Source organism: Fukomys damarensis, unplaced genomic scaffold, assembly GCF_012274545.1.
Source record: "Fukomys damarensis isolate Sample0158 unplaced genomic scaffold, DMR_v1.0_HiC HiC_scaffold_30, whole genome shotgun sequence".
NCBI lineage: Eukaryota > Metazoa > Chordata > Mammalia > Rodentia > Bathyergidae > Fukomys > Fukomys damarensis.
Genome location: NW_022900942.1, coordinates 37,612,462 through 37,638,453, shown reverse-complemented (window position 1 = coordinate 37,638,453; position 25,992 = coordinate 37,612,462). Strand labels below are relative to the sequence as shown.

General features: G+C 37.4%; 2 protein-coding genes and 1 pseudogene across 9 annotated transcripts in view; 1 reads left to right on the top strand and 2 right to left on the bottom strand.

Moving 5' to 3' along the window:
* LOC104860511 (ubiquitin-conjugating enzyme E2 D3-like) overlaps window positions 1-564 on the bottom strand; it is a 9,316-nt gene extending 8,752 nt beyond the window's left edge. Inside the window, exons 1-2 of the mRNA XM_033757572.1 lie at window positions 501-564; window positions 352-404 (exon numbers count right to left, since the gene is read on the bottom strand). The gene's annotated coding sequence lies outside the window, so the exon portion shown is untranslated. The remainder of the gene's footprint in view (window positions 1-351; window positions 405-500) is intronic.
* The window catches only part of Katnal2 (katanin catalytic subunit A1 like 2), a 100,331-nt gene that overhangs the window by 28,280 nt on the left and 46,059 nt on the right, over window positions 1-25,992 (top strand). For 4 of the 8 annotated variants that reach the window (XM_033757563.1, XM_010621657.2, XM_010621661.3 and 1 more), the window contains exon 1: window positions 643-796. The exons of 1 other annotated variant lie outside the window; for it this stretch is intronic. In XM_033757563.1, the coding sequence (XP_033613454.1) occupies window positions 746-796 (51 nt within the window). In that variant the 5' untranslated portion in view covers window positions 643-745. Of the gene's footprint in view, window positions 1-642; window positions 797-21,241; window positions 21,291-25,992 lie in introns of those variants that run through there. 3 more of the 8 variants (XM_033757564.1, XM_033757562.1, XM_033757565.1) reach the window with 3 other exon arrangements.
* On the bottom strand, window positions 9,392-15,103 carry LOC104860507 (annotated as a pseudogene).

The window sequence follows — 25,992 nt, the reverse complement described above, 5'->3', positions numbered from 1 at the left end:
GAAGAGGGAAAGGGAAAGGATGAGGGGGAGGGGAGAGGGAGGGAGGGATGGGGGGAGCGCGCAAAGACACTGAAGCCCTAAATTTCATGGAGTAAATGAGAAATACAGGAAGAAAATGGAGTTGAGAAAAATCTACAGTCCACGTTTGTCACTTCTGATGAAAGTTGGTCTGATGAAACGGGAGTTGGAGGAGGCAGGAAGGGCATACTTTGCAGTCCAGAAAGATTCTGAAACCCTGACAACCCAGGTGTTCATAGATTTTTCTAATCTGGACCATGTATAGACAATTTCAAAAGAAATTCAGGTGAGAGAGGAGGGGGAAAAAGCAGAAGGAAACTTCCAAACATTTACCTTAATGGAGGGGGTGTCAAAATATAGTCACTGAGTCCCAAAGGCCGGAGTAACTGCCAAAAACAAGGGCAAAAACTATGCTGCATAATTTAAAGTAATTTGCCATTTTAGAAATAGAATTAATAGAACCAAAACAATTTCAAACCTACCCTCGTGCTCTTGATTGGCTAGGACCACAGAAACACTGAAGTAAAAGTTCTTAGTTTAACGTTGATGGACGTGATAAAGAGTCCATCTCTGGCCAGTGATTGGTTTAGCTGTCTATGTTCTAGCCAATCCAGAAAGGGGCGGGCTGGTTAAGCGTCAGGTGTACCCGAGCCTCATTCCAGAGACGTACTGGTTAGCGTAGAAACTGACTTCTTTTCTCCCTTCTCTCGGGCCCTAACAGTGTCTGATGGAGCTTTCTTACCAGAACCTCAAATTCACGCATCAGGCACGGGAAACGGTAAGAAAAGCGCGCGTGCACACACAAATGTTGAATCGGGAACTCCTGTGCCTTGTTGCCTCCGGCTGCGCAGTGCGTCTCCAATTGCTATGACGACAGAGTCCGTAGCCTCTAACGGCGCAAGCGCCAGGAGAACCCTGGGGCCCACTGGTAACATCCAGAGCTGGGCTGGAGGCTGTGAAGGGGGAAGGATAAATCTGGAACATAGGAGGGTTTTGGGGGTGGCAACAGGTTTGACGGAAAAGATGGTATGGGTCGGTTTGTGATTGAGGAATCTGGGTATCAAGTGGCTGGTATTATTAGTCAGGCTAGAGCTTGATGCTGTCAAAATGAGATTGTGGAAGTACAGGAAAGCAACGAACTGTTCTCAGAATTTGTATTCTGTTTCAGATGCGCAGCTACCAAGGTCAGAGATCTCGAGAATGTAATTTCCTTCTTGGGCTTCAGTTTCTATATTTGAAAGTAAAATAATTGAGCTGTAATCCTTTTTGCACGAAGATTACATGAACTTTACAATACATTACGTGGTTTCCTGGGATCTGTATCATCTGCTACTGGACAGCAATACTTCCTACAATAACAAGAATGAATTGAGAGCATACTATTTGCCAGGCACAGGGGAGATTAAAAACAATGCTGATAATAGGGTTCACTCCTAGAAATTCAGATTTACTAATCTAGGGTGGCCCTGTGCATCAGTATTTTTAAAAAGCTTGTTAGGGATTATAATGTGTAGCTGAGATTATGAACTTCTGCTCTAATGTCATCTAACTTTTGAAAAACTAATATAAAAATAAATTAGATAACCCTGCATTTGGCATCCCATGTACCTACTAACCTATTTTTCTTTAAGTTCAAAAAAGTATTTGCTACCCTTGGTATTGCTACTTTCTCACCTATGAATTATATTTAAGCTCATTTCAACCTAAATTACATACTGTCAACAGAATATTTTGGGTTGCCTTTAATAAAGCAGATTCCTGGCTCTCATCAAGACTGAATCAGAAACTCTAGGGTGGAAACTTCAAACTTGCATTGTAAACATGCACCCCAGGTTTAAAGACCACAGCCCAGAATGATCTCATATGTTTTCACGACCTCAAATAACATCAACATGTCAACACTCCTCCAAATTAACTCTGCACTAGACCTCTTTATGGGACCCCAGGCCTATATGCTGGAAAAGAGGTGGTGAACCTATGACATGCATGCCACAGTGGGCATTCAGAGCCCTCTCTGTAAGCATAAAAGCCAAATCACCCCAGGGAGTCAAACTGCCCCAGTAGTACCCCAGCAGTCAAGCATTTAGGTTTAATTTCAGTATTGGCTTTTTGTGATAAATAAGTAGGTTTTGGTTTGCAGTTTGGGCCTTGGTCTCTAAAACGTTTGCCATCATTACACTAGAAGATGGGTTATAGGGAAGAAAATGAATCATCTGATTATGAACATATCCAGTTGGATATCTCAAATATTTGCGTCTTGGCTTGTTCAACCCTTGACTTTTAACTTCCCTCTCTAAAACTTACACTTTTCCTAATCTTCCCCCATACTGGGAATATGAAACCACCATACACCTAAATGATCAAATTAGACTTCTCAGAGTCATCCATAGTTCCTTCCTCCTAGTCCTTCCTCATGTCCTTTACATAAATAATACATCAGATCTTATAGACTCTACTTCTATAGTGTATTTTTAATAATCTATGTTTCCATAGCCACCATCCTGATCCACTAACCCTTTAACTAAACTTTAGCTCCACTCTGTTAATTTTCGTCACTCTTCAGTCTTCTCTTCATCCAATGATCGGAGTGATCTTTGCAAAATTTTGTTGTTGTATGACTGGGATCCTTTTGATGGATTTTCATTACACTAAAGCTCCAAACCTTGACAGGACCTACAAAGCACTGCAATGAATGACCCACCCTTTGCCTCCAGGCTCTTCCTCACCACTTTCCACTTTGCCTTTCACAGTTCCAGCTATTTTCTCCCTGATCTGACATGTCTCTGAACCAATATAGTTTGTATCACACAATTTAATATTTAATTGTGGTTAATTTCTATTATCTGTTGCCTGTATATGACAGACTCTCAAACAGATCTCCTGTAATTTGAAGGCAGAGACCCAAGTTTTATTTTTCATTTTAGTCCCTAGATGGCGCTGAGAACAATATTTGCATTTGCTCTTTGATGGCTGGATCATTTGCGGGACTGAGGTCAAGCAATTAGGGATCTGGAGAAGGGAAGAAGAGGGAGGTAGAGAAGGTATTTGGGTGAAGCAGATGTAAAGAGAGCTATCTGTGGTACCCACAAGGAAATGTGATCATCTACATCAGCTACTGTACTAGAATTTCCGGAATTTTTTTTATTTGGTTGATTTTTGTTTTGAATTATTTAAACATTGATGTTCAGTTTGTTTTTATCAAAGCAATGCCAACATGTACTTTAAATTTTTAATAGTTAATGAAACTTAAAATATAACTGAGCCTCCTGCTTCCTTTACCTTGTCATTAATTACTGTTCTTAGAATTAATCACTTTGCTTGTTTTAGAAGCTTCTTCAGAAAAACGTATTTATACTTCTGAAGTTTGATTTTTCATTGTCAGATGCAATGTACTCACTTTTATGAAAGGTGAGCATCGGACTCTCTCTTATCCCCCTTCTCTTCTTTTTCCAACATCAGTATGTTCTTCCCCTTCCCTATTCTCCAAAGGTAAAGAGAAATTCTAGCACAATTTTTGGTAACTCAATTTATAGTACTTATACTGATCAAACACCTGAGCCATTTTGTGCACTATGATTATATTTTATTTTTTGTTTAACTTCTGGGACAGGACTCAGTCATATTTTAATAAATGTCTTAGTATGGCTTAGTTTCTATATATTTGATACCACTTCCTTTGCAAACTTTCTGAAAAAACTGTAAAAACTCCTCTCATTAAGATGATGCTCATGAGGTCATTTCCGAGTTCCGAGTTCCTTTTTTCTGTGACATCCTTTCTTGATCACCCTCATTATCAGCTGTGTGGCTGTCTCTCATCATCATCTCTTTCTTGCTCTCTCTAAGTTTGGTATACAGCTTTCTTCCTGGAAAATTCTTTCCTCTCTTCCTGTGTTATAAAGTTTCCTGTATTCTCAGCTTCCTCCCTTTTGCCCTATATTTCTTGTTTAGTGAAATGTATCAATCATTAACTACCTGAGAAAAGATACAAATTCTCATGTGCCACTCCTGGTATCCCGTGCCTATAATCCTAGCACTCTGGGAAACTGAGGCAGTAGCATCAAAAATTTGTACCCATGCAGGGAAATTTAGAGACAACTTATCTAAAAATAAAGAAAAGGCTGTGAATTGTATAGCTCAGTGTGAAGGCCCAGGGTTCAATCACTAGTACTGAAAGGGAGGGAGGGAAAGAAGAAGGGAAGGAGGGAGGGAGAGTGGGAGAGAGACAGAGAGACAGGAAGTTTTTGAAATAAGGTATGTATGAAGCTTTCTATTCACTTACCTTGATTGATAGCTTGTCTGAGATTAATATTCTAGATTGGAATTTATTTCAACTCAATTGGTAGAACATTGCTCTATTACCTTTTAGCTTTCAATGTAATGATGATGAATCTGATGCTATTCTTTCTCTTTTTCTATAAAAGCTTTAGAATCCTTAATGTTCCAGAGTTCTGAATTTTCATGATGCTATGACTTGCTGACGATCCTTTTTCATTCACAATTCTAGTGTGAAGGTGAAGTGGCAGGTCATTTATATCAAGGGAATTCATGCCTTCATTCTGAAAATAATTCTTGCATTTTTTTCTTTAGATAGATAGTTCTGTCTCTCTTTGTCTCTCCTCATGATTTTTTTTTTCTTTCTTTCTGGAAGTCCTATTTGTTGGGTCTTTGGCTTCCATATTCATCTTCTAATTATGTTGTTTCCTATTTTGTCTCCGTTAGCCCACATTGAATTTTAGATTTCTTCTATATTTATTTCCATATTTTTTTCCTATTGATTCTTTCAATGCTTCTTTTTCATAGTAGCCCACTCTTCCAAGGTGCCATAACTCCTTCTATCTCACTGGAGATCTTTGCCTCCCCTCCCCTCTCCCCCCCCCATATTTCGTCTGTTTCCACTCAAATTTCTTTTGTATTTTCTCTATGGGTTTTTTTTTGTCTTTCATATAGGATACTTTTCCTCAAAAGTCTGTGATCCTTGGCCATCCATTTGTTTTTAAGAATGACACCTGCCAGGCATGGTAATCCCAGCATTCCCAAGGCTAAAACAGGAGAATCAGTGTAAGTTTGAAGCCAGCATGGGCTGCATAGTGAGCTCAAGGCTAGCTTGGAATAATAGGGAGACCTTTTCTCAAAAGACCAATTAAAAAAAAGAGACACCTAAAAACTAATTGGAATTTGTGTGTTTTAGAAGCTTATCTAATAAAATGGATTTCTCTGTAGGATGCTCAGGGGACCAGGAACCTTTTCACTAGGGACTTCCCAAATGTCATTATCTGTAAATCTATTGCATTTCTTCCGGGAATAAACTTCCAGTCTTCTAGCAGTGTGGCAGAGGGATTGTCACATAATTAGGGTGGGGAGGTGTCTGTTATACTCTGTTCAGCCTGCTTCTTACTCCTTATTTCTACCCTTAGAGGTCTCTAGTGACCCCAGAAGTTCCTGGTGCCCTAATTTCTGTTACTTTCTAGAATCCTGTCACAGATGTTTGCTTTTTGTCAGTTTCTTCTCTTGTAGATATTTACTTTCTTTATTGTTCTTGTTTGCTTTCTTCTGTCAATTTTGACATATGTGTCTGTTTTTAGCTCCAGTTCTGAATTCTTTGGGCTGGCTGGATCACAAACTTTTATTCTTTCTCCACCATTTTTCTAGGGTTTTATAAGAGAACAACAATAAATAAACTCTAAAACATTTTTTAATTTAGATATTTATTGAGTGTCTAACTGGGTACAAAGAATCATACTGATTGCTGTTTTGGGGAGTAGATATGGGAAGTAAATATTTAACGGTTGTCTAACATAGAATTTATATCTAAAAGACAATTTTTTGTTGGTTTCAAGCTAATTTGTAATTTATATGTTCCCTGTATTGAAATTTAGTTAATTGTTTTGTTTTGATTTGAGAGGCACTGGTAACTGAGCATGAGAAAGATGCTTTTGAGTTCATATCCTTGTTTCCACTTGATTTATATATTGAAGTAGATATGACTGTATTCATTAACTCATACAGTAGGTACTACACAGTGCCCAGTCACTCCAAAATGTGACACTGGGGTTGGGAACACCAACACTATGACTATTCTTAGGAAATCCCTCTTCTCTTGATTTTCATGGTACTGTACTCATGTTATTTCCTAGTTATTAACTTTTATTCCTGGTCTCCTTGATGAACTTGACATTCTCTGCTCCTTAATTTTTTTTTGTTGGGACTGTCCTGGGGACTAAACCCTGAGCCTTCTTGCTAAACTACATCCCCAGCCCTTTTATTTTGATTTAATTTTAATGTTTTAAAATTTTTGATACAGGGTCTTGCTAAATTAACCATAGGTTGAGCTTGAACTTTTCATCTTCTGGCCTCAGCCTCCCAGAGTTCTGGGGTCACAGGTGTGTGCCACCACACCCAGTTAAATTCTTGTTGTTTTGGTTCTATATTTTTCTTTCTTTGCTAGCCTGCACACCAGATTAGTAAGTTGCCTCTCCTTAATGCTGTAAGTATACAACACATTATCCTAGGAAATTGTAATTGAATATTTACCTGTTGGAGTTTTTTTGGTCCCATTTCAATGAATTATAAAATCCTTAAGGGCAAGGACTCTGTCAAATTACTTTTCTGCTAGTAAGTTGAGTATACCAAAAATGTGCACATTAAATATCAGAGTGAATTACTTGTGGTAATTTCATGCATCAACTTGACTCCATGCCTGCAAGATTGACATGGATCAAAAATATTTGAAAACAAAATTGCCTGTATTGAAGATATACAGAATTTTTTCTTTTCCTTATCAATATAACAATTTACATATATTGTTTATGATCTATAAGCATAGAAACAATAGAAATAATAATGAAAATGATCAGTGGATGTAATTACTTTTAAAAATTCTCAGCTTAAAAAAAGAAATGTTCAAATATTTTGGTTTTGCAATTATTCTCTGGGAAATTTAGTCTCATAATCCAAAGTATTAAAGTTTATGAGGAAGAGTTTGCAAATAATTTAAATTCAGTATTCAACAATAAGAACAGTGGTATAGTATTTCACAGACATTCATAAAGTTCTTTTTCTGGCATAGTTTTGGGCAACAACTAACATTAATCTCTTAACACTGCCACTTTCATGAAAGGCCATAGGCAAATTATGTGACCAATTTTTGCTTTAGTGCCTTCATTTATCATTAGTAAAATGTAAGTAAGAACAATGTTTACAATATTACATTAAGAAATTGAGATGTGGTACTACATGTAAAATTCTCACAGTGCCTCACACAAGCATTAAGAAAGCACACATTATCTATATCATGTGATCATGACTTTGTTTTTAAAAGGAAAGAATACATTTGAAATAATGGAGATTCACTATGGTTTGACAATAATGGGATAGTGGAATTGGGGCTTATTTTTCCATCAAGTTTATTTATTTTAAAGAAATTAATAAGGCATTTTATGATAAAAATAATTCTTCAAAAAATATTTGAAAACAAAATTGTCTGTCCTGAAGATGTACAGAATTTTTTCTTTTCCTTATCAATATAACAATTTACATAGCTATTATGTATTATAAATAAGTAATGTACAGATGATTTTAAGTTTATAACAGTATGTGTGTAAATTGTGTCATTTTATTTTATCTCATTGCATTTTAAATTTAGTGTTTAAAATAAGGCTATAGCTAATCTCTATACCTCTGCCTCTTTCTTTTCAATCTGAATCTAAGAAACTTCCAAAATAATCTAAGGTCAAACTGTAAGAGGCAATGATGCAGTGTTTTTAATTTGATTACACAATTAAAATTAAACAATCATCCATATGAATGCTCAAGAATGGTTTTTAGAGAGCTAGATCCACACACACATGTAAACACAAAATAATTCTGAAACAGTCATCATATTTATTCTGTGTCATTATATGAACTTTTCAAAAGTTGGTGCTTTGCCTTATATGAACCTTTTATATTAAAATATCTAATTAGGTATTAGGTAATTAATGGAGTGATTGACTTGCTTTTAAAATGAGTCCTATTAATGCCTTAGATTTTATTAATTGCATGAGCCTCTAAAAAAAACCAGAGTAATTGAAAATTTAATTACAGCAGTATTTTTCTTTAAAGAATTGAAGCTTATTTTAAACTTCAAATGTTCAAACATTTAAGCAGCTATTGAAATATCAATAGAAGTAAAGAATATATGGTTCTAAATACTAATTAAACAGAGTGTAAATCACCATAAAGCCAAGCTCAGTTTTAAGTAACTCTCACGTTTTAAGGGCTCTGTTCTATTACACAAGGAAGATTAACCACTACACTACTGACCATCCCTGCAGCATCATGGGCACCTTTTAAAATGCTATGGCTGCTGCTGAATCACATTCTTCCTGTACCTGTACCAAGAAAGGGAAACTGATCGGATGGCCTGGAACACTTTGCTAATGTCACAGTAGTACTCTTGGAGGCTTCCTCTTTGGCTATTCTCTTTTTCTTTTCTTACTTTTATCAACCATAAATTGAGAATATACATACCTGAATTTGTACATTCCTGTTTTTAAATTAATTTTTTGGTATACTTTAGATATACATAATGTTCACATTCATCATAAGGAATTTGTACCTGTACATAGTATATCTTGATTATTCCTCCCCCTCACTTGTTCCCTTTCCCATTTGAGCCTTTTCTTCCTATTTCCCAATATCTATTACACATTTTGGTCTTTATTTACACTTTTGGTTTCATACACCAGAGAAACAATGTGGTATTTAAATGTGTGTCCAAATTATTTTACTTAAGAGCATGGTCTCAAGGTGCATCCATTCACCTAGAAATGTCTCGAGTATATTCTTCTTTATGGCAGAGTATTACTCCATTGTATAAAAATCTCCCAGATGTTCTTTATCCATTCATCTGTTGCTGGGCATTTGGGCTATTTTTAAGATTTAGCTATTACAAATTGTGCTGCTGTAAACATGGCTGTAAATATATTGCTGTGGTATGATGCTTTAATTCTTTTAGGAAGATACCAAGAAGGGAATAGTTGGGTCAAATGGAACCTCTAGATTTACTTGTTTTTCATTTGTTTATTTTGCTAGCAGCTAGTTAACATTTTATTGAGACTATCAACATCTTTAACAATTAAACAATATATGAAATAGAATAAGAAATAGGGTAACTTCCTTAGGAATCTCTGAGGCACTTCGGGAACACAAACTCATGCAATTATCTTTTATATCTAGCACAGAAAAAAATATATCACACTCATATGGTGTATAAATAATTGCCATTTTGGTCTAACCAACAGTCTCAGTCTCAGAAGAAGAGTCTCTTGCTGAATGCAGACAGGAATTTTCTTTTCAATTAGCAAGTATGCTAGGTCCAGTTTTACAAGCAGAATCAGAGCCTGGATGAAACAGTGAGAGGAGGAGACAGGACAATATGAATGAACTGAAAACTCAATTTAATTTCACTCTGCATGAGCTCCTTAATTCTGTTCATGCAATGATCAAGAACATTAATGAGTAAAGGGATTCAGCTATCTTCTGGCTGAGGGGCCATGTGACTTGCTTTTATAACCTCCAGTGCCTTCCTCGAAAAAGATAAATATATGTGGATATATGCATAGAGCCAAATCATCCGCATTGGGGCTGAACTCAGAAGTCTCCACAATGTCATCTAGCTGAGCTACCTGGTCCTTCTTGCCATCCTTTGCCACTAGGATCTGGATCTTCAGGCAGGCTCCAGGTAGCATGAGGCACCGGCTGATGAGCTCTTGGTGGTCCTCCAATCCGTGCACATCCCGAATGCTCCCAAAGCCTAGAACCTTGCCCTCATCACCGCAGCTCAGAGCGTCCTCCTCAGAGTCATGCAGAAGTCCTGAGTAAGGGTCGCAATCCTCCACAGCCTGCTGCATTTCTTCATGTGCATCTTTCCCAAAATCTAGTCTGTCAGCATTCAGAGAGCTGCAGCTTTGCTGTCTCTTGGTATCGGAGGTACCTGCTGGCACCGTTCCAGATACCGTTGCAGGAAATAGATCACTCACTGTTCTCAGAGATCTGAGCTGGAGCGATGAGAAGTACTTCCACGAGCTGAGCCATGTGGTCCCCGATGTCTAGAGTGTGCCCTGTATGAGCTTTTGCAGGGTGACCCCCTGGCCCTTGAAGTGAATAGTATACTGCTGTAATTGCTGCATGGACTTGCCCACAGGGTTTCCTGTGGAGAGGGCAGCGGCAGTTGAAAGACCATGGTCAGAGTTGAGGCTACCCGGGACACTGTCATGGTCGCCTCATTAAGTCTCCTCCAAAACCGCTCCCCATTGAACTTCTCGGAGGGCGTCACCGTGCACCGCTAGCAGCTGCAGTCTGCAGCCAAGTACTGAAGACAGGGCCTGGGCACGTGCTGAGGTGGAGGCACAGCCGTGCTCACCACATCGGTCTGTCGCCTCAAGGGGACCACGGGCCAACACCACTGCACTGCAGCTGCCACCAAATTCTATATTTGGATCTTTTGGGGGGGAGGGGGGTGGGTACTGGGGATCACACCTGGGACCTTGGGGTTAAGCAGCTGCAGTCTGCAGCCAAGTACTGAAGACAGGGCCTGGGCACGTGCTGAGGTGGAGGCACAGCCGTGCTCACCACATCGGTCTGTCGCCTCAAGGGGACCACGGGCCAACACCACTGCACTGCAGCTGCCACCAAATTCTATATTTGGATCTTTTGGGGGGGGAGGTGGGTGGGTACTGGGGATCAAACCTGGGACCTTGCGGTTGCCAGGCAGGCACCAGAACCACTGAGCTAAATCCCTGGCATATACTATTGTTTTTTCGAATTTCTTTTTTTCTCTTAAGTTTATTGGTACATTTTAGGTATGTAGTACAGTTACATTCATCACTGGGATCTTGTACCTTTACATGATGTATCTTGGTTCTTAATTTTTCCCCATACCCCTACTCTCCCTTCACCCCACCACCCTTCCCTATTTACAAAAAGCGTTTTTTCCACTTTTTCCTTTTCTCATATTTTTTCTTTTCCTTTCTCTCCTTTCCCCTACCCTTCCCACTTCCTCTACTCCTTTAGCCCTTTACTTCTTATTTCACATTATCAATTATACAATTTGAACCTTATTTATACTTTAGTTTTTTACACCAGAGAAACTATTCAGTATTTACACCTGCATGTCCTATTTATTTCACTTAAGAGTATGGCCTCAGTATGCATCCATTTAGCTATAAATGACTCCAGGTTTCTCATTCTTTTTTTTTTTCAGTTTCTCATTTTTTATGGCTAAGTAGTACACCATTTTATAGAAAGACTGCATCTTCTTTATCCAGTTTCCAATGGATGGGCAATTGGACTGTTTCCAAGTGTTAGCTATTACAAACTGTGCTGCTATAAACATGGGTGCATATATATCGCTGTGGTATTATTCTTTTAATTCTCTTGGAAAGATACCCAGCAGAGGGATAGCTGGGCTAAATGGAACCTCTAATCCTGTTTTTTTTAAATTATCTCCATAGTGATTTCCACAGTGGTTGTACCAGGAACAAGAAGGGTTCCTTTCTCCCCACAACCCCATCAGCATTTGTTATTTTATCATGGTAACTTTGTAGTATAATTTAAAGTCAGGGATGGTGATGCCCCCTGCCTTGACTTTGTTGCCAAGAATTGCTTTTATTATTCTAGGTCTCTTCTGGTTCCAAAAGAATTTTAGCATTATTTTCTCTATTTCTGTGAGGTGTGCTATTGGCATTTTGATTGGGATTGCCTTTAATCTATATAACAATTATGAAAGCATGGCCATTTTCACTATATTGGTTCTTCCTACCCAAGAGCAAGGTATATCTTTTGATTTTCTAGCTTCTTTGATCTCCTTTTTCACAGTACTGTAGTTTTCAATGCAAATGTCTTTTATTTCCTTTGTTAGATTGATTTCTAAGTATTTTATATTTTTAATACTATTGTTGGGGACCAGATGAGAATTGAGGTCTAATTGGCTCCCTCTGTCAGCACAAAGGAGAAAGGCTCTACTCAGGGTGATTGCATATTGTAGGTTTTGGAAAACTTAAGACAACTGAGGTTAAGTTGTGTACCAGAGCATGTACTGATGGATATTGGAAAGCCAGTGAATCTTGTGTTGCTTTGATTGTTTGTACCTGTTTTGAATAAAGGGAAGATGAGTCAATTGTGGGGAGGCTTCTCTGTCCACTATGAGGTAAGAGTCCCCTGACTGCCTGAATGTTAAACTGTCTTTTTTATTCATCATTGTTTGCCCCTGGGTCAGGGAGAACAAGAACAAGGCAGTGAGGCTGGGTCTTAGAACAAGGCCTGCTGGGTGGATTGGCTACAGGTGGCACCTCAAAGCAGGGCGCAGGATTTGGGCTTGGCTATACATGGTTTCCCTAATTTCTCGTGATGTAATCTGTTATTTGTGTAGTGGAATGCTATTGAGTTTTGATTGTTGACTTTGTATCCAGCTATGCTACCATTTTTATTAAATATAGTAGTCTTTTGGTGGAGTTTCTGGGTCTTCTATGTAGAGTATCGTGTGATCCACAAATAAGAATAATTTAACTTCTTCCCTTATTCATATCCTTATTCCTTTCTCTTGCTCGGCCTAATATATCCAGAACTATATTGAACAGGAGTGGCGATAGTGGGCATCTTTGTCTTGTTCCTGATTTTACAGTGAAAATTTTCATTTTTGTCCATTTAGTTTGATGTTGGCTGTTGGTTTGTTATAGATGGCTTTTACCAGAGTGATATAAAGACCATTTATTCCAATTTTCCGTCATGTCTTTTTCTTATCATGAATTGGTGTTGGACTTTGTTAAATGCTTTTTCTGCATCTATTGAGATGATCATGTGGCTTTTGTCTTTGGTTCTATTCATGTGGCATATTACATTTATCAATTTGTGTATATTGATCTATCCCTGTATCCCTGAGATGAATTCTACTTGGTCATTTTATGTATTCTTCTTCATGCTTTGCTGCATCCTCTTTGCCAGTATTTTATTGAGGATTTTTGTGTCTGTGTTATTAGAGAGATTGGCCCATTGTTCTCTTTTTTTGGTTGGATCCTTCTCTGGTTTTGATATCAGGGTAGTACTTGCTTCCAGGAATGAGTTTGGGAGTACTGCTCTCCTTTCAATTTCATTAAAAAATTTGAGGAGTAGTGACATTAGATCTTCTCTAAATTTCCTATTGAATTCAGCAATGCATCCATCAGGACCTGAGTTTTGTTGTTGTTGTTGTTGTTGTTGTGTTGTTGCTATTGATAATTTTAAAATTGCATCTTCAATTTCATTGACTGATATTGGGTTATGTATAATTTTTATATCTTCTTGATTCAACTTTGGTAATTCACATGTATCTAGGAATCTATCCATTTCTTTTGTGTTTTCCATCTTATTAAAATACAGGTTCTCAAAGTAGGTATTCATGGTTTTTCTGGATTTTTGCAGGATCTGTTGTGATTTCACCCTATTCATTCCTAATTGCATGGATTTGAGTCTTTCCTTTTTTATCAGGTTGTCTAAGCATTTGTCTATTTTATTTAATCTTTTAAAGAATCAACTCTTTGATTCATTGATTCTTTGTATTGTCTTCTTATTCTCAATATTGTTAATTTCTATTCTGATTTTTATAATTTCCTTCATCATATGTGCTTTATGTTTAACTTGTGCTTCTTTTTCTAGTAGCTTGAAGTTCAACATTAGATTTTTTATTTGAGCTTCCTCTGTTTTTCTAATATGGGAAAGTTCTGGTGTGTTGTATTAACATTATTGATTACAAAAACTAATTTTTTCTTTAATTTTATCTGTGATCCATTGATTGTTTGGGGGGGTGCTATTTATTTGTATTTGTACAGTTTTTGAGGTTTCTTTTATCATTGATTTCTAATTTTGCTGCACTGTGATTTGATAATATGTATGAGATAATTTCAATTCCTTTGCATTTACTTAACCAGGTTCTATGAGCTAGTATGTGTTCTATTTTCGAGAAAGTTCCATGTGTAGTTGTGAAGAATGTGTATTCTGATGTTGTGGGGTGAAACACTTTGTAGATATCTACTAAATCCATTTGTTCAAAGGTTCTGTTTTGTTATGATATTAATGAATATATTTTCATCTAGTTGATCTATTTTTGACAGTGGGGTATCGAGGTCTCACATTATAATTGTATTAGTGATTATTTGATTTTTCATGTTTATTAATGTTTGTTTTATATAGTGGGGTGCACTGGTACTTGGTGTGTATGTATTTATGATTGTTACCTCTTCTTGAATTGTTCCTTTAACAAGTATGTAATGATCTTCTTTGTCTCTCTTAATCAATCTTGGCTTGAAATTCACTTTGTCTGCAAATAGAATAGCTACCCCTGACTTTTATCTGAGTTCATGTCACAAGGAATATTGTTCTCCATAGTCTGACTTTTGATCTATGCATTTCTTTTTGAGTAAATGTGTTTCTTGTATACAGCATTGTTGGATCTTGTTTCTTGATCATTTTTCCTATTTCTTTTAATTGGTGAATTGAGACCATTTACATTGATGGTTATAACTGATATGTAATAACTTATCCTTGTCATATTGTTTTCCTGTTACTGGTTTCCTTTCTTTCCCTTGTGTTTAATTTCTTGTCATGCCTGGTAGGTTCATTCTATTAGTGTTCATGGAATTGTAGTCTTCGTTATCTCTTTCTAGAATACCCTTCAGAACATTTTGGAGTGCTGGTTTCATGGTAAAAAATTTCTCTAGGTGTTCTTTGTCATGAAAGTACCTTATTTCTCTATCAATTTTGAAAGATAGTTTTGTGGGGTACATCAACCTGGGTTGGAGTTTGTTTTCTTTTAGGGCTTGAAATACTTCATGTTTTTTCCTTAAGAGTTTGTGTTGAGAGGTCTGCTGTGATTCTGATGGGTTTTCCTTTATAGAAAGTTCATTTCTTTTCTCTAACAGCTTTTAATATTTTGTTCTTGTGTTGAATTTCTGTAATCTTGACTAATATATGTATGCCTTGGTGTGGGTTTCTTTTGATCAGGGGTAACTGTATATACTTCACGCTTCAATATGTCAAATTCTTCTTCCATGCTTGGAAAGTTTTCTCCCATTACTTCAATGAATAGGTTTTTTATGTCCTTTGTGCTATGTCCTGATTATTCATTGATTATGATCAATCTTATTCTTTGCATCATCTAGCAGCTGTTATATTGATTTTTCATTGTCCCTTTCTGTTTTTAAGAAGTCCATGTTTTCATGATCACTTACCACAAACCTGTCTTCTAGATCTGATATCCTGACCTCACATTGGTGACTTCTGCTATGTGTACTTTGGATAGATTTTTTTTGTACCAGGTATTGAACTCAGGACCTTGCGCTAGCAAGGTAGGTGGCAGAACCACTGAGCTAAATCCGCAGCCCAGGATTGAAATTTTAATCTCCTATATATCTGCTTGAATCTGTTTCATAGTTTCTATTTCTTTCCTATGTAGAACATTCATGGTTTCCACCATTTTCCTAAGATTGTCTTCTTTTTTTTTTTAAAATCTGCATCTACTGGGCTGGGGATTTAGCTCAGAGGTTTGGTGACCTGTCTCGCAAGCGCAAGGACCCAAGTTCGATCCCCGGTACCAAAAAAATCTGCATCTACTTTAGATTCACTAACCATGTCCTTTATTATGGTCATCTAGTTATCTAGAAATTATGTATGATTTGTTGCTCTGTAGAGCTTTCACATCTGCTTTGATACTTCTGCTGATTCTATTTCACATAGTTCAAGTGGATGGCTTTTGGTTTGTTCCACCTCACTGCCCCCTGGGTTTGCCTTGGGTGAGCTAGAGGTCTGGGCTTGCATCTTGCTTCCATGTCTTTTCATTTTCTACTTTTTAACAGTTATTTACTGCACCAATGTTTGTAAATTGCTTATAGTAGATAGCTTTATTCCTAGTATTGAGAACTCCTTAGGAAATAGCTTTTCAGAGATGTTTTTTAGGTGTAACTGGCTTCTGGCTTTTGTATCTGTCACAAGATCCTGCCTCTTAACTTTATTAAAGATGAGAAAGTGCTGCCTACATGGCCAGGCCTCTGGCTTTTGGTACTAGATTATAGTATTGTTTATGATCCACAGACATTCTTGGTCTTGGCATACAAGGAAGAACAACTGTTTAGAGCAGCTATATCACCTTGGCTAAAGTAGTACAGTAACAACAATACAATCAAGCATAGCCTAGAAAATACAAAATGTGGTAAACTACTAATTTTCCACCTTCAACCATATGAACAAGATTTATAGTCATATAACAAAATCTATAACTTCCTAGGAGTGGTAACTTTCTAGGACAGGAAAGAAGAGTAAAAGATTTGTGTGTTATTTCCTCTGATAGACTTTGTCCTTTTGCTCTAGAAAATGGTTATGCAATCTGCATTGCACCAGAAGTATCTGAGTCCATTTTCTTCATGTTTAGTGGGCCCATGATAGTAAGTGTAAATGTTTCTGCAATTTTTAAATTAATCTTTTGTTCACGTACTAGCAGACTGGAGGGGAGACTGATTTTGAGATGGTGTCTCACTAGATTACATCAACTAAATTAGATTCAATTAGATTGAATCCAACTGATGGATTCAAATGATCCTCTTAGGTCAGCCTCCCTAGTAGGGAGGTCTGTGAGGTGATGTCATTATCCCTGGTTGGTACAACCCCCAATTCCTTCATTTAAACACTTTTCCCCTCTATATGCTTGCCCCTCTTTTCAACAATTACATTGTATATAGCTACACAGTCCAATATCACAAGCTTTCTAAGTCAAGAGTTCAGGGTCTGTGTCAAGTAGGGGTTATGGACTCTGAGAATGGAAAGAAATTTGTGTGACTTCAAGACTAGTTTATCCATAGAAACACAGGCTAGGGATATTTATTAATTACAACAATCAATTACATGTTAATTTATTAATAATTAATACTTTTTTAAGAAAGAAGAAAAGTGAACCACCAAGTACAAGGAGGTGGTAGCCATGTGCCAAACAGCAATAGAAAAGTGCAGGATTCAGAGTGCCAATCCAGGCTGGGCCTGTAGATGAAGACCCTTGGGTTCAATGTCCCAAAAGGAAACCCAAAGCTGGGAGTCCATATTTCCCTGGTGGGAGAGTTCCTCTGTAAATTCCTGGGGCAAGTTAGGTCTGGAGTTGATTTTCTGGAGATTTTTGCATGGTCTTGGGCATCAGAGGAGTGATTCGCTTAGCTGTGGGTTTTCTGCTGTTGTTGCTGGCTTCAAGGGACTGGCACAGGCTTGTGACTGCCTGGTGGGAGATTCACAGAGTCCTCTGCTGCCATTTCTGATGCACTTCCCTATGGGGTGCACTGACCATTTGATGCTGGGTTTTGATGAGACTGCTGCTTCTACTACTTCTGCTGCTGCTCCTCCTCTTCTTTCTCTCTTCCTCTTCCTCCTCCTCTTCCTTCTCCTGCTCTTTATCCTCCTCTTCTTTCTTCTGCTCTTCTACTGCTCTTTGTCCTTCTCTTCTGCCTCCTCTTCCTTTTCCTTCTCTTTCTTGTCCTCCTTCTCTGTCTTTTCCTCCTCATCTTTCCCTTCCTTCTCATCCACCTCCTCCTCTTCCTCCTAGTACTTCAAATCCAACATTTTCCTCCTGCCTCCTGGAGATTGCAGTGCTAAAAGGGATCAGCGTGGCTTATTGGGCTTGGGGCTCCCTGGCCTTTACCAATCTGATCCTGGTTGTCAGGGCTTGGAGTCCCTGTGCTTGGGCATCCTGAAGCCACAGGTGCATCTCCCACCAGTACTCATGCTCCTTTGGCTTTTGGTCCTTAAAGTCTGGGTGGCAATGAAGTTTCCATAAATGATCTGTCTTTTCAGCTAGCCCTTGCTTGCATGTCTCTATGCAATGGAGCTGATGAGATAGGCACTTCTCCAACACTGAAGGATACAATCAGGGATGAAGCTCATGTCCAGGTTGCAGGAAGTGCTGGTAGAAGGCCATCTTCTGCAGCAGAGATGTGCAGGCAGAACCAGAATAGATCAGTATCATGGAGTGAATTCTGAATGTGGTGCAGCAGACCCTGGTATTCCCCCATGCAGGGGGTCTCCTGGACCCAGTCTGTGTCTGTCTTGCAAGGCCTTGGCAGATGTCCATCTGGGAACAATGGCCCTGAGGTCCTGTGGGGAGCCCATAAGAGTGCATGCAAAGTGGCTAAGGAGGGGGAAAGACTGGGCAGGAGGTGTGAAGATTCCCAGGGTGGGGAAGCAGGCAGTGCAAGTCTGGGTGCTTCTCCCTGCTGGCTGTGCTACTGTGGTGGTTGAGAGACCATTTGGGAGGTGTGGGCAGCTCCTGCAGTCCTGTCTGTCCCATCTCAGGACTGTTGGCTGGGCTCTCAAGGGTCATATTGTGGTCTGGAGTTGCTCCCTTGTGCTTATATGGCATAGTAAGTCATTATCCATCAGAGTTCCCCTTGCATAATCCATTATAGCATGCAAGAAAATTGAGGAATGACAATGCTCTCAGCCTCTGGTGTGTTTTTAATCGACCCAATCTGTATTTTCATTTTTTGAGAAGAATGTTTTCAAATTTTTGGTAGTAGGTATTGCAGAGTTCCTAAACTGAGGTACATCTTTTGCCACAACTCACTTAATGAAAATAAAATGATATAGTATCGCTCAATTGCCCAATCTGTGTTATTACTTGTAATTTTCTCCCTCAGCTTTTCACATTCTGGTCTCTCCTGTCATTGTCCCCCTTGTAGGAATGCTTTTATTTTGAAATGATAATGACTTGTTCCTGAAATACTGTGTTGTGAAAAGTTTTGCCTTGTGGATTTCCCTATTGCTTTCTGATTTGGAATGTGGTGTAAATGCTTGGTAGTTTTAATTTTTTCCTTTTCTTTTTTACTGCTAAGCAATCACTCTAGCTCTGCTATCTCCAGCCCTTTGTATTTTTGTCCTAAATTTCATTTTGCATCACTGGGGTCTATGTCATTGTTTACTGTGTAGGTAGTTTGAGTTCTTCAGTGTGCATTATATTTTCTAACTTTTTTAAAAATTAACACATATTGGTGATACATAATGTATACAGGCCACTTCAGGATGATACAAATAATAGAATAGTTCAATTACATATAGTTTCTAATTATAGTGTTTTGAGGAATCTCTCCTCCAATTTGCATAGGGGTTATACTAACTTTTTCTCCTAAGAATAGTTTAGAAGGGCTCCTTTTCCCCCAAAGTCTTGCCAGCATTGGTTGTTTTTTTGAGTTCTTCATGATAGCCATTCTTTTTCTAGTAAAATGATGTATCAGTGTTGATTTTATTTGTATTTCTCTAATGGTCAAATATGCTGAACTTTTTTTCATGTATTTATGCCTGTCCAGTATTTTTTCTTCTGAGAATTGTCTATTGGTTTAAGTTTCCCATTTTTTATTTTGTCTTTAATTTTGGCATTTTATTGAAATTGTGTAAAGAATGAGTTTTTGAAAGCAATATAAATGCCATAATTCCAAATATTGTTTCATGTTAATTACAGTGGCATTGTGTGGAGAGTCCCCTTTGCTTCAGAGGAATTTACTCTTCTTGTCTGACATCACAAATTCTATAACCAGTTAATACACATGATTAAATTACATGTCCCCCGTGCCGGGCGTGGTGGCACATGCCTGTAATCCCAGCACTCAGGAGGCTGAGGCAGGAGGATCCCTGTGAGTTCGAGACCAGCCTGGGCTACATAGAGAGTTCCAGGTCAGTCTCAACTACATAGTGAGAACCCTGTCTCAAAAAACAAAAACAAAACAAAACAAAACAAAAAATTACATGCCCCCTCAGTATCTTTTCTTATGTTCCTAAGCATAGTTAATAAATTCTCATTTTGAATTAAATGTCATAAATCTCTTCCTGGATCCATAGAAGTTCCTTTATATGATTCCAGTTTTTTGTAATGTTGGGCAACATTTAAAATCTAGGAAATTTCCTGATAGAATAAGGAGATAATCAGAAAACAAATGAAAACAAATTAGAACTTGCGCACTTTTATAGTCAAGCTTTTAAGTGAGTATTAGATGCAGGGACTATAGAGTTGAATGATAATAAAAACATTTGAAAGAAGAGATGTGTCCTTTTTAACTGTTTATTTTTGAAATGGAAAGCTCAATGCAAAATTTAGATCTTATTGCAGAAATTGAAATGAGCTCATGTAAATTAATTTCTATTGTACCCGTAAAAAGGAAATTAAAAGCACTAATGTTGCATGTGGTGTATATACAGTAGTGTTTCCTAAATATCTTCTGGGTCTAAAACTGGGAATGATATTCAATGCTTCCTTTTTCCTCAGGCTACAGTATCATAGGTTCAATTTTGAATCTGATAATGCAGACATTTTGTGGCACAATAGCCCACAAAGGAAATGAGGAAGAAATAAACAAACAGCTAGATTATTGAAATAGGTAAATTGGACCCTGAGATTAGACGTTTACTCCTGGACCTCCTTTCCTTGGTAGATAGAAATTAATTGAGCTCCTAATTGTGTCCATTGTCTTGCAGTGTAAATTGACTATTGTTGATGACTTATTCTTAGTTTTCAAATTCAAAAGATAATTTTACATGCTAATTCAAATGGCTGGAGCAGAAAGATGTAGATCTGGGCAACTTTAATACCTTTAATTAACACATTTGTGAAACCACATTCTGTGTTTGATGTAATAGAAACTCATTTTAAATATTTAGCACTTGCATTTGAATAATGTCTTGTTAGCTTTCTTTTCTACTCTTACTAAATGCAAATTTTCATCTAATTTGTTTCATAATAAAAGTCACATAATAATTTCAAGGCCTGCTAACATCAAATATAAGCTGCTTCACATTGTATCTTGTACAAAAGCCTTTCTTTTTGGTGGTGGTGGGGGAATGTGCTGGTAATGGAACTCAGGGCCTTTTGTATGGTACAGAAGTGCTGTACCACAGAGCTAAATCTCAACTTTTTAATTTTTTTTGCATTGAAATAGGGTTATGTTCAACCCCCCAGGCTGGCCTAAAACTTTGAACTTCCTGCTTCAGCCTCCGATGTAGATGAGATGACAGACTTATATCACCTTCCTGGCTCAAAAAACATTTTTAAGTTGCTTAATTACTAAGAAGTGTACTTGACTACCAAAAATATTCCTTTATTCCCTGACCTTCCATATAGATCAGGACTGTACCATGCTTACCACTACCACACCCTTCCATCATGAGTTTTCTGCCTCTTTCTCCACAGGTCTAAGAACAGTGAAGCCACCTGAGCCTAGACTGAAATCACTGGAACAGTGAGCCATTGATAAGCCTTTCCTCCTTTAAGTTGTCATTCTCTTATCTTTGGTCACAGTGATGAAAAGTTAACACAGAGATTTTAGTAAAAATAAAACAAAACAAAACAGTGATTTTAGTAAAAAATAAAATAAAACTGGAAAAAAAATTTTTTTGGGGGGGTACTGGAGATTGAACACAGGATCTTTGCACTGATCAACATCCCTGGCCCTTTTTTTTAAAAATTTAAGAGACTTTCTCATTAAGCCAGTAAATTTCCCAGGCTGGACTCACACTTGTAATTTTCCTGCCTCAGCCTCCCAGAGTACTAGGATTACAGGCCTATGCTACCACACTCACTTTATATAGCTACTGTTTTCCAGGAATGTAATATAAACTGCACAGGCCTATGTATTAGGCTATTCTATTCATTAGAGAACAGTCAGTGTTATTCCAGTCATTTTAGGACTTGGAGGTACCTTCATGACAAAAATTACCTTTGTCTTCCTGTTCATCCTAATCAAGTGTGTTCCCTAGGTCACTTCACCATTGAACCAATTCCATGGACTTTAGAAGCCTTAATAATGTAATTCTGATAGTGCTCCATCTCAAATTCAGTTAGCGTGGCCATGAAACCTACTGGGCCTATCTATGGAGAATGGGCAATAAAACTGGATATTCCTACCTTGTGTCTGTGCATCTATGCCCACGTGTGTACTGAGCACATCTATATGATAATATTGTCTTCCTTTCCCTCCTTCCGCCCCCCACCATACTGAAGATTGAATGCAGGGCCTCATGCATGCTAGGCAAGTACTCTATTATTAAGCAACACCACTGGCCCCTATTTTCCCCTTTTAAACATGCAGTTATGTTGCTCTTTTTCAAATTTGACTTAGACTGTATTCTATGATGATGTTCTTTTTTAAAAATTTTTGGTGCTGGGGATTGAACTCAGGACCTTGCACTTTCAAGGAGGCGGTGGCACCACTGAGCTAAATCCCTGGCCCTGATGTTCATCTTTTTTTTTTTTTAGTTTATTGGTATAATCTAGGTCTACAATACAGTTACATTCATTAATGGGATCCTGTACCTTCACATGACAGTTCTTGGTTCTCATTTTTTTCCCCTTGTCCCTGCCCTCCCTTCACTCCCTCCACCCTCCCCATTTACAAACTCTTTATTTCCATTTTTACATTTTCTCATATTTTTTCTTTTCCCTTATTTCCTTTCCCCTACCCTTCCCACATACTCTTAAGTGAAATAAATAAGTCACAGTGTGTAAATACTGAATATTTTCTCTGGTGTGAAAAGCTATAATAGTACACAAGATCCTAATGGGATAATTAAGAGTGCAAAATAGAAAGAAAAGGCCTGATGTTCATCTTTATCAAAGCAAACAAAATCGTTTTGGAACTTACTAAATTTTATGAAGCACTTCCCTTTCTAATACACTAGGTGGCACATCAGCAATATAAATGAAATTATGAAAAAGAGGATGTTGATGGCCAATGCTAATTTTGACAAGTATGAAAGGTTCAGTTTTCACTGACAGTAGTTGTGTCAACATCTTCAGAAGCATGAGTGAAAAGCACTAAAGTCAGTTATCACTGTAAGTGACTCAAACTTACTGTAACTAACTAATTTTAAACTGGGACACACACACACACACACACACACACACATCATGTACAAATACAGCTAAAGTGACATAGAACACTACTAAGCTTTCCTGCATTCTGTAATAATTAATTGAGTATGCTGTTATAATCCCTTAGGTTTATTTCATGATGTTTTAGTTTGAAAAAAATCTAGACGACCTACCAAAAAATAAATGTGTGCAATTTTTATTTGTTAGTTATACCTTAATGGGGGGCATGTGAAAAAAGAAAAACAAATAAGCATTCTAATAGGAAAAATAATGAAAAGAGAAAAAGAACAATCTTTTTCTAGTATTTGACACCATGCCAGTTATTGTGCAGGACCTAAGTATATATTTAATTATATTTCAATTTTTGGGGAAAGAGAAGAGTTATTTTGAATGACATGAGACAGCAACCTGATAAGAGACTGTGAAACTCTGCCCACAGAAAACTATAGGAACAGATAAAGGAAAAACTATAGAACAGATGAAGCAATAGCTGGCTAATTTTTAAGCTTTGACTTTGACGTAAATTTTTGCTGTAAAAATGATGAGTAGAAAAAAATTAATGCATATTTCATTCAAATAAAGTTCAGTGGGCTTGGGATTTAGCTCAATGGCACAGTGATCCCCGGTACCAAAAATAAACAAACAAAATTCACAATGAGAAAATTAAATATATTTTCAATGATGCATATATAGTTGGTAAAAAACTATAATGAAAAAGGAGTAATTAGCAAATGTTAACATTGAGGGAAACCATTTGAAAGGACACCCAAGGGGTCCTCTAAGATATTGAAGGTACTCTGGGTTTTAATAGGGTGGTGTTTGTTTATATTATTATTAAAATTTAATGGATGCATCATACACTCTTTTGTATGAATTATGCATTTCACAATTGCAAGTAAAAACAGCTAAGAAGATTTCTATAATTTACTTTCTGATTCTTTCTCTATTCTTGGCAATTTGCTTTTAGATTTGTTAACCTTCCCTAAACAAAGGGGTCTCTTCAAAAACAGAGGAGAAAATAGCTCCACTGTCAGTGTTTTATAGTTACCTGTCATATTCTTAAAGCATATTTCACTGTGGAAATAACAGAATCACTAATTGAGTTCATGAATTCAAAGAGGCATACCTTCAAATAATAGCATTCTCGAACAGTACAGGGTTAAATAATGGTGGGTTCTCAGCAGTCATTAAAAATCAAGTTTTAAACTGAGTGTGATGGTGAACACATGTAATCTCGGTACACTGGGAGGCTAAGGCAGAATGATTACAAGTTCAAGCCCAGCCTGGGCAACTGATTAATGTAGTGAAACTCTGTCTCAAAATTTTAAAAGGAGCTGGGGATGTATCTTAGTGTAGCTTAGATTGAAGTTCAGTCCCCAGTAGCACACAAATAACACACTAAAATTGTTTTAGAAAAACTTCTGATGACTTTGGAAAATACTCACATACATTTGCTTGTTTGTTTTGCAGTACTAGAGATTGAGCCTAGGGCCCTGAGCATGCTGGGAAAACACTCCACCACTGAGTTACATCCCCAGCTCTTTATTTTGTTTTGAGACTATGTCTCATGAAGTTATCTAAGCTTGCCTCAAGCTTGCAATCTTCCTGCCTCAGCTCCCCAAGTAGGCAGGATTACAGGTATATGTTACTATGCCTGGCTACAACAGTTTTTTTTTAAGAGAGAAAAGATATTGATACACCTATTTTGTAATAAGACTTAAAGAATGTGACCAAAATGTTTTTTTTTTTCATTGTCCTAGTTTCCCACATTGGCCACATAAATATTTTTGTAAATTTGGGCTGAGGGAAGACTGATCATTAAGCTATATTGAAGACAATTTTAAAATAGGATTTTCAAAAAATATTTTGAACAGTAGAATAAGAGTATGACCTGCCAAGGGAGTACTTTGCAGGAATAAACATGGACAACATTTGACTCTGCATCTTAGGTTCTGTATGTTTGGGTTCAACCAGAAAGGGGTCAAAAATATTCAGGGAATCAAAGAAATTTTCCAAGAGTGGAAACAGGGAAATTTCTGACTTGTCAATGGCCAGCACAGCGAATGAAAAAAGACTTGCTGCAAAGAAAATGTGTAATTTCAGAATGCCAGTGCTAAAAACGAGAACCTGAAAGCTTCTTGGGAAATGTTAAGTTTGGCCAAAACCTGCCTTCATACATTTGAGGGTTAGCTTAGAGGTTTCTCTGTATAGAATGAACTGCAACTAAACTTGATGTGTAAACTATCACAGCAGGGTTACAAATCGTTGTGTTTCAGCCAATCGCCTGAGACCAACTGTTCAAATTATGCTCAGGTATAACCGGTACAAAATGTAAGCAATAGGGATGTCTTTGTATCTCACTTTTGCTTTCTATGTATTATTTTCTTTTCTCTAACTATAACTCTAACCTGCCATGTAGTGAGGGCAGGGCATTCTGAACCATTGTTGTCTGGACTGGTGATTGATTATTGAATTGCAAATAAAGCCAATTAAGATCAACAAAACTACATTTGTTGTACATTTGCCTTTTAGCAGAAGAAAAATTATATTACATATATAGCAACAGGACTAAGAATGGTATTGTGATGTCCTTTCAAACTTTCATATTTAAACTCAAATAAAGTCACTTTTAGGTATGCACATTCTCAATATTTACTTCCCCATATGCATCTTTACTCAAAAGAATGTGCAGTACTAAAACAAGGGAGCAGAAAAGGGAAAGAACTCAGTTTCCAGAGAAAGCAGTATAGTTCTGAACAGTAAATTCAGTAAGAGCACCTGTATCAGTCCCAAGCATCAGCGAGCTTCAGCAGAGCAGGGGCACAGAGGTTCTAGGAAGGAAGCCATGGGGTTATAAAGATGTGTTTGATGGTGGGGAAAGTGTGTGACATATGTTGGTATTTGATAATTACCAATAGGTATGTTGAAAATTTAGCTAGTAAAAATGAGATAATTCCAAGAAAAATGATCATTAGGTAGAAATGTAAAAATAACCATATAATTTTTTGGCTTAGAAGTTAACAACATTTATATGGTCCTAATGATATGGTCACTGAATATTTATCTAACTG